Below are 11,004 nucleotides of genomic sequence, written 5' to 3' on the forward strand. Positions count from 1 at the left end.
AGCGAATGAAGAACCCAAGAAGACATGTAAGATACCTCTGACTTTGGTGCCTTCAGGACCATATCTCGTTTTTTGCCTTTGTTTTTCTTCTGTATCATAGCGGTCAAATCGATGGGAGGGCAGGACAAACGATGGGAAGAATGACAGTTTGCGTTACTTGTGTTAGGCTGTTGGGAGCTGTTAGGAACTACCTGCCCGTTAGGAAGACTAGAAGACCAGCTGATGTAGCTCATTGGCAGTAAATAAGTGTAAACTAATCTACGTCGGTAGTTCGTCGTAGGTAAGAATAAAAGGGCAGTGTCAGGCCAAGACACGCTGAGATTTGGCGCGTAACGTTACAATGTAAGATGGAGAGTATCGCCCTGCCCTGCTATCCACAGTTACGAGTACCGTGAATTGGCCGTGAGTAAATATCTATAACAAAGCCGGCTTACCTGAGAACGTTGGTTTACAAAAGGTTGGAATGATACCACCAGTAACCACCAGTCCCTCAGGCTTCCTCTGCTGGAAAGGGCAGTCCCAGCCAGGTATCATGGTGGTCAACCGACGATATTTAGGCAACACGTGGCATCGGTTGACGTCGGTCCGAAGTGCACCTGACCGTTTCACAGCCACCTATGCAACTGCCAAAATTCAGAACCAACTTTATCTGTCTCACTTTCTTGTTTCCCGGTGAAAGCGACGTGTACGACTCTATCAAGTCCATTTCTCCTCGGGATATTGCCACGGTAGGACTACCTCCACTTCAAGAAAAGGCCCCCATCAATCTCAAATACCGACCATTGGTAGAGGTCGATATCCGAACAGAGGAACAGAGCATAGGATTCTCATGTGTGAATAAAGAGTTATGGTGTAATGATAAGGGGGACAATGCTCAAGGAGACAAGCTCGCGCCGAGGAGGATACCAGACGAACGTGCGTGTTCTTTACCATCATCTCTGATTCTGTCATAGTCATTTTTGTTGACTAGTTTTCCGTCTTAGCAAGAGGGACTACGGTCACTGTTGACTGTCTGATAATGCCAATCCGGGGCTAGACATCTGGCGGTCACTAACCAGGGGATAGTGCCTTAGCGATAGATTAGCTCTGAACGAACGAAAATGAGGCTTTCGGAAATTGTCTATTGCGCATTGGAGTACATACAGCAACGGTGAGAAAGGGTAAGAACTAAAATAGCACCCGGCGGCGCGTCTGACTGAACGCGTCGCGCGGGGTGACACGTGATATTCACCTGACCATTTCACAGCCACCCATGCGAACGTTCAACGTTCATGAATCATGAGTCCATCCAGTCGATATTTTCACCGCCTTAAGCAGGCCTACCCCCTTTCCTCCCGAGATATTGTACAGTCAATTAACGATAGGTTTGCAGGACGAACGATAGATGAGGACTCCGGAAGATTGTGCATTCAACAATAATTGTATCAACTTCCAGGCCGAGCCGGGTCGGCAAACCTTTGCAGAGGTTGAGGATGAAGGGAAGACCAATTGGAAACGAGTGTTTGCATTGGCCTTTTGAATGATTCAACTTCGTTAACAGTGATACATATAAATTATCTTGGGAGAAACATTGTTAAAGATATCAAACAGAAACTCAACATAGGGCATAGTGGTACGTACCAAACTGTCGTAGGCATCTGTATATGCAAGAAACTCAAAACCTGCATGAGAACTGCTGACTCGGCAAGGTATCGTAGACGTCAACCGACGACCATCTGTCCAAGAATGTCGATCATAGGTAGGTATTAGGTGGTATTACATGACAGTCGCATGACTCGATGTAGTCTGCATCAAGAGATTTATATATATCACCTTATTTCCTCAATGTTCAATAACATTAGTGAAGTAATATGTCGAAGACAGCGCTATTTACCAGCCTATCCAGCTACCCATTGGTCAGCGGCCGGTACAGGCCAGCACCACCTTCGAAGTTTCTGATACATTCCGAATTCGAAGGAAATCACAATATGTAACAGTCCATATACTTACTACATCTTTTCACTAAAGGTTCGTCAATATCATGTTTCGCTTCGCACACAAAGTTCGAAATGTAGACTTACAGTTCAAAGTCCCGATAAATATTCTACCAGGTACTCATAGTCGGACGAATCAAATCCATAAATAGAGTCGATAGCAACGTCGGAATCGCAATAATCTTCCTCGTCATGATCTGACCGGTCGAAGAGTTTGTTCGTAGGAAGCGGATAGAGCAAACCGGGAGGAATATCTGTTGTTTCAACGTGGATACGCTTATTCCGAGGACCAACGGATGCAAGCAACATGCGGTAACGATGTCGTGCCGTTACTTCGATAGAAAATTTGGTACAACCATAATTCTTGACAGCTAATCGCGCTAGGCGTACCCACTGCCTGCCACTGGCTCGACTTTGGTATGACTTGTCACTGAGTAAGATAGACGACAGATGAGGAAAAGGTAAGGGCGCTGTTTTGCAGTGCATTGCAAACCCTTCCACATCTTTCAAGTTGTCCACCAGTTCCAAACGATTTAACGATATCAAAGAGCGGAAGAACTCGGCATCAGTAGGTGATACGGAGCAACGCTGCAAACGTAGTGTTTGCAATTTCAGTAGGTCTGTGAAGTGGCCGCCGAGATTAGGATTGAAGGAAGAGTTGTCGCCTAGAACCTCGAGATATTCGAGGTTCGGAAGCGAAGAGAGCCTAGGTCACATGAACAATTCCACGGTGCATGCGAAAACTTGTAATGAGTGTCATCGAGCTCAACTGCGAGCGACCGCAGCGAGCTGGAGGTTAATACGATGGGCTGATTCTCCCTCTGGCTTCCACTCCGATTTTGACCAAATTTCGGCAAGATGAGTGTTTCGAGAGTCGGGAAGCACATGAATATAATGCGCATACCTTCGTGTCGAAGAGATGTGAGCTCGAGCTTGACAAGGCGGGAGATTGATGCTGTGTTTGAGGGTAAGCCTTTACCCCCATTAGAACGGAATGAGTAAATGGAATCAAGTAAGAGGGGAGCGCCTCGCGGCGATCCTTTGACATCAATGGAAAGGTTAACGAGATGCGGAGTTGACATCGGCCGGTACAATGAAGAAAATAATTCGGCATCCTGGAAGTCGCTGACACTCAACGAAAGTGTCCTCGTACGCACAAGATGGATCGACGTCAACTCCGCAACTCGAAACCCAGTGGAAGCGATCGGCCCACTCATCCGAAACCCACCTTGACCAAAGATGACTTGGACGTCAACATCCAGAAGTCGGGTCTTTGATCGTTCAAGGAAGAGTTCGGCGGGTGGTATATGGCTTAGATCATGTATATAGATGGTGGTCCAAAGTTCAGATGCCCCGATAGCAGCATCCCGCCAACGGCGACAGATGCTGCACACTACGGCAAGGAAGGGGCCGTGCTCTATTGGTAACAGGCTGTTAATCGCAGTGGCAAAGATGTAGGCTAGAAGTTCGTTGGGTAAACACTCGTTGATTCTGTTGATCGCAGTCGATCTGGCTTTTCCTCGTCTGATTTTGCTCCAGGAAGGCTAATAATCCGGTCAGCGAATGAAGAACCCAAGAAGACATGTAAGATACCTCTGACTTTGGTGCCTTCGGGATCGTATATCGTTTCTTTCCTTCGGTTTTCTTCTGTATCATAGCAGTCGATCGATGGGAGGGCAGGACAAACGACGAGAAGCGTGACAGTTTGCGTTACTCGTGTTAGGCTGCTGGGAACTGTTAGGAATCGCCTGCCCGCTAGGAAGACTAGAAGACCAGCTGATGTAACTCACTGGCATTGGCAGTAAATAAGTGTAAACTAATCTACGTCGTGCCCTGCCCTGTTATCCACAGCTACGAGTACCGTGAATCAGTGGCCGTGGGTAAATATCTATAACAAAGCCGGCTTACCTGAGAACGCTGGTTACAAAAAAATTGGAAGAATACCACCAGTCCCTCAGGCTTCCTCTGCTGGAAGGGGGAGTCCCAGCCAGGAATCATGGTGGTCAACCGACAATATTTAGCTGCGCGGCACCGGTCCGAAGTACACCTGACCGTTTCACAGCCACCTATGCAACTGCCAAATTCAGAACCAAAAGTCTGTCTCACTTTCTTGCTTCTGGTGAAAGTGACGTTTACGACTCTATCAAGTCAATATTGCTGCCGCCTCATTTCTCAGGATATTGCACGGTAGGACTGCCTTCACCTCAAGAAAGGCCCCGAATCCCCCATCGAATCCCAAACACCGACTGTTGGTAGAGGACGATATCCGAACAGAGGAACAGAGCGTAGGATTCTCATGTGTGACTGAAGATTTATGGTGTAATGCGAAGTGTAATGGTAAGGGTACAAAGCTCAAGGAGACAAGCTCGCGCCGAGGAGGATACTGGACGAACGTGCGTGTTCTTTACCATCATCTCTGATTCTGTGTTCCAAGTACTAGTACTTTTTCAGCGTTCACGGGAAAGGACATTCACTAGAGAAACCTACCTGTGTGAAAAGATTGGTCACGTCGTTATCTGGACCCTGAGAGCCAGGTCGCCTCGAGGTGGTTCCCTCTTCAATTTTCCCGGCGCGCACATTCGCAGTCGGAGTCAATGGTCGGTAAATTCTCGGAATGGTCTTCATCTCTCTCATTCTTGGTCTTCTAGGCCTCAAAGAGCGCCTTCTTGAGGCTAAATGTCATCCTGGAAGAAAGAACTCGTCGTGATAGCTACATGACCTAGCTTCCTTTCTTCGTACTGGAGCCGCCCTTCTCGTAGACATCTCCTTGGTGAGTGGAGCCTTGCACGATCATGTACGAAAGTTATGTGATGAAGGTGTAAGTCCTCCATTCATAGCTCGACTACCAAGCTTATTTGGTTTCGGAAGCAGTCAATACCACCCAGGACACAATCCAAGGAGATAGAAAGCCGATTACGACAACGGACATGCTACCAATTATACCAGTTCTGTGAATGGTAACGTCTTTGTTGTATCATGATCTCTTTCTGATCCTTCTTTCTTAGCTCTGCGCAGACATCAACTTGGAATCGATCGTGGAACGACAAGAAAGTACATCGGCCCGGATACTTCTGTCTATCATTATCGCCCACCAGTATTTTGGCTCGTCGATAATCAAAATTCTACCCCACCCCCACCAATTTATGTCACGGCGCTATTCCTGCGCAAATGCCTTCGGACACCTTACCGGCTTCTCACAGCGGCAAACACAACTCCCGTTATATCATCTGCCTCAATCTTACTCCCAATCGAACCGATAGAGGAATTGTGCATTGTTAGGATACCAAGGCCTACCCAAATCGCAGACTCGTCCTTTCCCCACTGTGATCGGAGCCATCTCCTCCAAACGAATTGCGAGAACTTTTATCAGGGTAAGAGCTGGTAGGAGAGAAGATATCCGCGCACGTGGGTGGCCTATTTTTCAACCCAAACTTAAGGATCCGAGCCTGAGCATTCTCTTTCTCAGTCATACTGACGAAATCCGTTTGTCGCTCTCTTCCTCACCCCCAAACGTGATGCTTTTCCTGGAGTGTAGACCACAACCTACGCAGCCTCAGAATTCTTGCGTAGAGACCCTTGGCTAGGAAGTCGAGCCGTCACCGAGCATTGGACCCTTTAACATTGTTGTAGAAGCTCTCTCTGATACCGCAGTTCAAGGAAGGCGAGCGGGAGAAAATCGCAAAAAAAAAACTGCTAGAGGAGGAAGGCGCGTATTCTCTTGTCTTGGTTCTGATTCTGTGGTCACGGTCAAGGTCACTTGAACTTTGCCACACAGCTAGATTGAGAATACCATGTATCATACCATTCTTCAAAATATTCTCTGTATCTCACGAAACCTTGCCCGATGCTTGTATCATGTCGCCCGGTTGATAGATAACAGAACTGCTCGACTCCCGAGCTCCAATGATCAATCAAGAAGGGCCAGAACTAGTGGTAAGGTAACCCCTGCCCTTCCCCAATACACCGGACTTCAGGTTAAAAGCGAGCTCGTGGATACACCACCCCGTACCTCCGTGCCCTTCTCCTTTACTCGCCTCGTTTTCGCAACTGCTGCTACCATATCGCAACAGGGAGTACTTTGAGGTAAGTTCTCCGTTTGTGTTATTTCGAGTTCCCGTATATACACTCATATTTTCCACGTAGCATGGTTTATAGTCAGAAGACTCTATTCGTGTGTGACCAAATATGAAGGTCCGACCTGCCTTTAAATACCCATTATCTCTCTACCCGTAATCCATGCCGGGAACACCACAGATATGCCTAGATAATTCAAGCAGAAATGACAATTTACGATCCGGTTGGGCGGTGCGCTTCGGGAAGCTGTTTTGTGTGGTTATGAAGCTGTTACGTTTCGGCCAATCGGATGTACACAGCAACTCGAGAAATCCGCACGTGAATGCTGCGTGTAGTACCCTTGTTCTCTCCCTTCAACAGCTCCGTCGTTACACGTCTTGCTTGCGACTATGACTACACCGAAGCTTCGACTGGTCAAGGAAAATGGCCTTGATGTGTCGATCATGGCGGTCGACCTTGCCAAGGTAGAAAATCCTCGTGATCCCGGAATCGCTGAAGCAAACCTCCATCGTTAGGCCGCCGCCGCTGCTGCCACTTCAACGCCAATCTTGGGCGCAGCTGCTGAAATCCTTCACGGTATTTTGCAACAGATATCTCAGACCCAACAGAACAAAGACCTGGCGAAGGAGATTGCACGCCGTTGCGTTAGGATATTTACTGATATTCATGAGATGCTGGATGCGTGGGGAATTGCACCTGGGCCGATGATATCGAAACTTATCAAAAAATTTGAAGCGTAAGTCTGAGTCTGTGTCTATTGCTTATATTGTTCAACTCGAAGTTACAGGGACCTTTCTGAGATTGAAACATTTGTTGCAAAGGAAGTTCAAAAGCACACATTTCGTCGCCTTTTTGTTGCCAAGCAGAGTGCCGAGAAGCTTCAAAAACTTCAAAAGAGGGTGGATGATACGATGGACCTCTTCAAGGTTGAACTCTCGCCAGCCGTTCTTGGTTTCGGTTATTGACTCCAATACAGATGGAAGCCATGATCTTGTGTGGTACAGCTGCCGAGCGTGTCTTGTCAAGTACATCTGAACGTGCACAGAACGTTGTCTCAGGAAATGGTCATGAAAAGGTGGTCGAGGACGATAATATTGCTACTAATCTGGTGCGTTTAGTACTGTCGTCTACTACATACTCATGGATACAAGTAAGCTTTCCAGATCATCGACAAGTCTCATCTACCTCCCGAGGAGGAACTCTTCATTAAAAACGGTCTTCGAATCTATTCTACTTCAATAAACGGTCAAATCGCAGTCGTGAAAATCTTCCTCGGTCGTGATGCCCCAAAAGTACGACATCATTTTACTCCTAGTAATGTCCCTCAGGCTCATACAAAGCAGAATTGGAGAAAAACAGTTCAATTTGACAAAATCGTAATGTGCGCGCCGTTCTTCTTAGGCTTTAGCATCGATGATGTTTTTATCTGTATCTATCAGGCACCCACATATCCTGTCTTTGAAGGCTATGTCATCTCGCAATGCTTGTACACCCTTTATAGTATACGGTATCAGTTAAGTGACATGGTATGAAATGACGAATGCCTATTTTTTGATCATGTTGCTTAGACGAACACCAAAGTCCTGAATTATTTACCGCTACGGCGATTCTCTCTGGCATTGATTCGACATTCGTAGCAGGAGCAACTCTGGTATTCTGTACCAGTCGTTTGCTTTCGTTCTTGAAAACTGATCAATTTCACAGATCTCTGGGATTTCTGTACGTATCTTGGACACAAGAAATTATTTCCCGAAATGATGGTTCTGCAGTCAGCATTGGACTACCTAAGTTGTTCCGATATTCGTCTTGACTCTGCTGATATCGAGGTAACCCTAATTGTTACTCGCCCAGTTCTCTTACTCAATTCAAGTTCATTAGAATATTTATATCTTCATGGATGGTCCCAACAAAGCCGTTCTGTCGATAAACACTTACTATAGGTTGTCGAATTCGACACCATCAGACTTACTACCAAGTCAAATGGCGCTTGACGCGTTAAATTATCTGTGTCTCAAGGCAAGCACAATCTCCCACCTTGAAATAGCAGTCCGCACTAATGGGCACTGAATCAGATTTTCAACGGTGCCAACCCAATTATTATACAGTAAGTTTGCCCTTTGCTTGAGTAAGTGGTTCAGAAAATCTATCTCGACATGCAGAGGATTACCTTGTCCGTGATGGCGGCATGTCCTAAACCTTCCGATGACACCGTTACTGAATCATCGCTTGAAGTTAGTTCTAAGGATGATGATCTATCCTCTACCACCGGTGCTTCGAGTTCGGTGAATGATGCCAAGCTTTCACAGCCTCGCCGAGAGATTATATGGCCAGTCACTCAATGAATGCACCACCACCTTGAAAGACACTTCACAGCAGTTCAAAAATGCTCTCAAATCTCGATCCATCACTTCGTTTCATTGGAACGTAGAAAACGCGTACGGCGGTGCCAATCAATCCCATAGATGTCAGGGTTATCGGCGAGAGGAGGTAACACTGACGCCAGTGGTTGCGGATTGTCGAGTCATCACAGATACAACGCCTATCCTCCATGAGCAATGTCCAATTTGCGGAGAGAAAGTTGGGGAGGGTCCATTTCGCTGCGTGTGTGGAAACGGTACGTTGGCTGTTGGTAGTCTGAATGGATGCTTCAATGATCCTGGTTTCCAGATGACGATGGTGTTTCTCCGACCGTGAGATGCAACCTGGTGCTTAGCATGGGGACATAGCCGTTGCAGGACGTCGAAGGACTTCCTTTGCAAGGACTGTGCGCCGAGTATGAATTTTCAGGGATCAGGGTATGTCATGCCAACTCATCCCTTGCAACTCACTACTCATCGATAACCTACCTCCCTACTGTCTAAAGAATGTCTCGTCCCAGAAGATTCTGCGGAAGACAGTGGTGCCCACAAGCTCCATGGTCGATCGGCAAATATTGTTGGTACCAATTCGTACAGAACGGGCGGCCTGTAATCGCTCGCTACCAATGTCTTGTCCTCCGTACGTATCTCCTTCGCCGAATTCTAGCCATAGTTGACACAGTACCGCAGATGACAGCACCAACAAAATCCCGTGAGTCTGTACTCCCGACTGCGATACTGATAGCCCGCTCATTGCGTCCCCCAGCCGTGGAGTAGCCCGCAATTATGGCGCCAGGTTTAACATGGTTAGGACCGACCTAATTATATGCGTACGCATATCGTACGAACAACGGCTCACAGTGTCCATTGTAGCTCGCGGTGTTGTTAAGTCGATTCCTTGCTTTACTTACTCCCTACATTCATCATGCTTTTAATATCGCGCTTCGTAGATTACTAATTTTTGTTGAATTTTTGTTCGTGTTGTTGTTTTCGCAAGGCTTTCATTCTTAAGCCATTATATTCGAATGTTTACTACATTGCGATGCAGGAACAGCCTATTGTTTACAATGCATACTTCCAGATCTATCATCTTCAATGCATATCCAGGTCCTAGCGCAACCATTCTCTATAGTCGGATGCTATCCTCCCGGTTCTTGTCTACTAGGTCTCTCTCTAACCCTGGATGTCTCTTCCTCAAATTAGCAGATCCAGCCGAGGTTGTTTGTGTTGCAAAAAAAAAAGCCGCGCAGAAAAAGTACATGTGATATTCACCTGACTTCTCACGGCCAAATTCGGACTCAAATTTACTCTCACTTTGTCGCTCGTCGTGAAAGCGACGTTTATGACTCTATCAAGTCAATATCGGTGCTGCCAGTATTTCATCTCGGTAAGATTGCCTCCACCTCAAGAAAGGGCCCCGAAACCCCCCATCAAATCCCAAAACACCGACCGTGGTAGAGGACGATACCGAATAGAGGAACAGAGCATAGGATTCTCATGTATGAACGGGTGTAACGATATAGGTACGAAGCTCAAGGAGACAAGCTCGCGCCGAGAAGGATAACGACGAACGTGCGTGTTCTTTAACCATCATCTCTGATTTTGTGGTTCAAGTACTAGTACTTGTTCAGCATTCCATTCACTTAGAGAAACCGACCTGTGTGAGGAGATTGGGTATCCCTGAGAGCTAGGTCCGCCTCGAGGTGGTTCACTCTTCAGTTTCCCCGGCGCGCGCAATTCGCAGCCGGAAGTCAATAGTCGGTAAATTCTCGGATAGTTTCATCTCTCTCATTCTTGGGCTTCTAGGCCTCCTTCTTGAGGCTAATGTCATCCTGGAAGAAAGAACTCGTCGTGATAGCTACAACGACCTAGCTTCCTTTCTTCATAGTGGGGCTACCCTTCTCATAGAGATCTCCTTGGCGGGTGGAGCCTTGCACGATCGCGTAGTGATGAAGGTGTAAGTCCTCCATTCATAGCTCGACTACCAAGCTTATTTGGTTTCGGAAGCAGTCAATACCACCCATGGACACAATCCAAGGAGATAGAAAGCCGACTACGACAACGGAACATGCTACCAATTATACCAGTTCTGTGAATGGTAACGTCTTTGTTGTATCATGATCTCTTTCTGATCCTTCTTTCTAGCTCTGCGCAGAACATCAACTTGGAACTCGATCGTGGAACGACAAGAAAGTACATCGGCCCGGATACTTCTGTCTAATCATTATCGCCCACCAGTATTTTGGCTCGTCGATAATCAAAATTCTACCCCACCCCCACCAATTTATGTCATAGTGCTATTCCTGCTTATTACGGCTTCTCACAGCAACTGATCATGATCCCCGTCCCCCGTTCCCCGTTTGTATCATCTGCCTCAATCTCATCCCGATCGAACCGATAGAGGAATTGTGCATTGTTAAGATATACAAAGGCCTACCCACCCTTACGATGATCGGAACCGTTTGTCCTCTTCTAAATGAATTGCGAGATCATCTTTCTTCCAGGGTAGGAGAGAAGATATCCACCGCACGTGGGTGGTCTATTTTTCAACCCCAAGGATCCGAGCCTTTCTCAGTCATACCGCACGAAGCCCGTTCCAC

At 46.9% G+C, this 11,004-nt stretch overlaps 2 protein-coding genes across 2 annotated transcripts; both read left to right on the forward strand.

Moving 5' to 3' along the window:
• Window positions 1-617: 617 nt before the first annotated feature.
• EV420DRAFT_1691821 (uncharacterized protein) lies at window positions 618-1,008 on the forward strand (the record flags this gene model as incomplete). The annotated part of the gene is made up of 2 exons (XM_060479355.1): window positions 618-915; window positions 971-1,008. 2 exons carry the CDS (start codon window positions 618-620, stop codon window positions 1,006-1,008), a joined length of 336 nt encoding a protein of 111 aa, XP_060321513.1.
• Window positions 1,009-7,365: 6,357 nt separating this feature from the next.
• On the forward strand, window positions 7,366-9,419 carry EV420DRAFT_1600825 (uncharacterized protein). The gene is made up of 12 exons (XM_060475006.1): window positions 7,366-7,560; window positions 7,616-7,698; window positions 7,817-7,873; window positions 7,926-8,063; window positions 8,120-8,151; window positions 8,209-8,377; window positions 8,421-8,706; window positions 8,743-8,842; window positions 8,911-9,044; window positions 9,095-9,116; window positions 9,179-9,210; window positions 9,278-9,419. Exons 1-11 carry the CDS (start codon window positions 7,461-7,463, stop codon window positions 9,204-9,206), a joined length of 1,149 nt encoding a protein of 382 aa, XP_060321514.1. The 5' UTR covers window positions 7,366-7,460; the 3' UTR covers window positions 9,207-9,210; window positions 9,278-9,419.
• Window positions 9,420-11,004: the final 1,585 nt, after the last annotated feature.

Source organism: Desarmillaria tabescens (assembly GCF_030435595.1).
Source record: "Desarmillaria tabescens strain CCBAS 213 chromosome Unknown EV420scaffold_234, whole genome shotgun sequence".
NCBI classification, from domain to species: Eukaryota; Fungi; Basidiomycota; class Agaricomycetes; order Agaricales; family Physalacriaceae; genus Desarmillaria; species Desarmillaria tabescens.

Bases quoted from the DNA above. Each gene is read 5' to 3' on its own strand.
- EV420DRAFT_1600825 (XM_060475006.1), top strand. From the start codon at position 7,461: ATGATGTTTTTATCTGTATCTATCAGGCACCCACATATCCTGTCTTTG. The intron at 8,152-8,208 runs GTAAGTTTGCCC...CGACATGCAGAG, and splicing joins GCCAACCCAATTATTATACA to GATTACCTTGTCCGTGATGG. The intron at 9,117-9,178 runs GTGAGTCTGTAC...CCAGCCGTGGAG, and splicing joins GACAGCACCAACAAAATCCC to TAGCCCGCAATTATGGCGCC.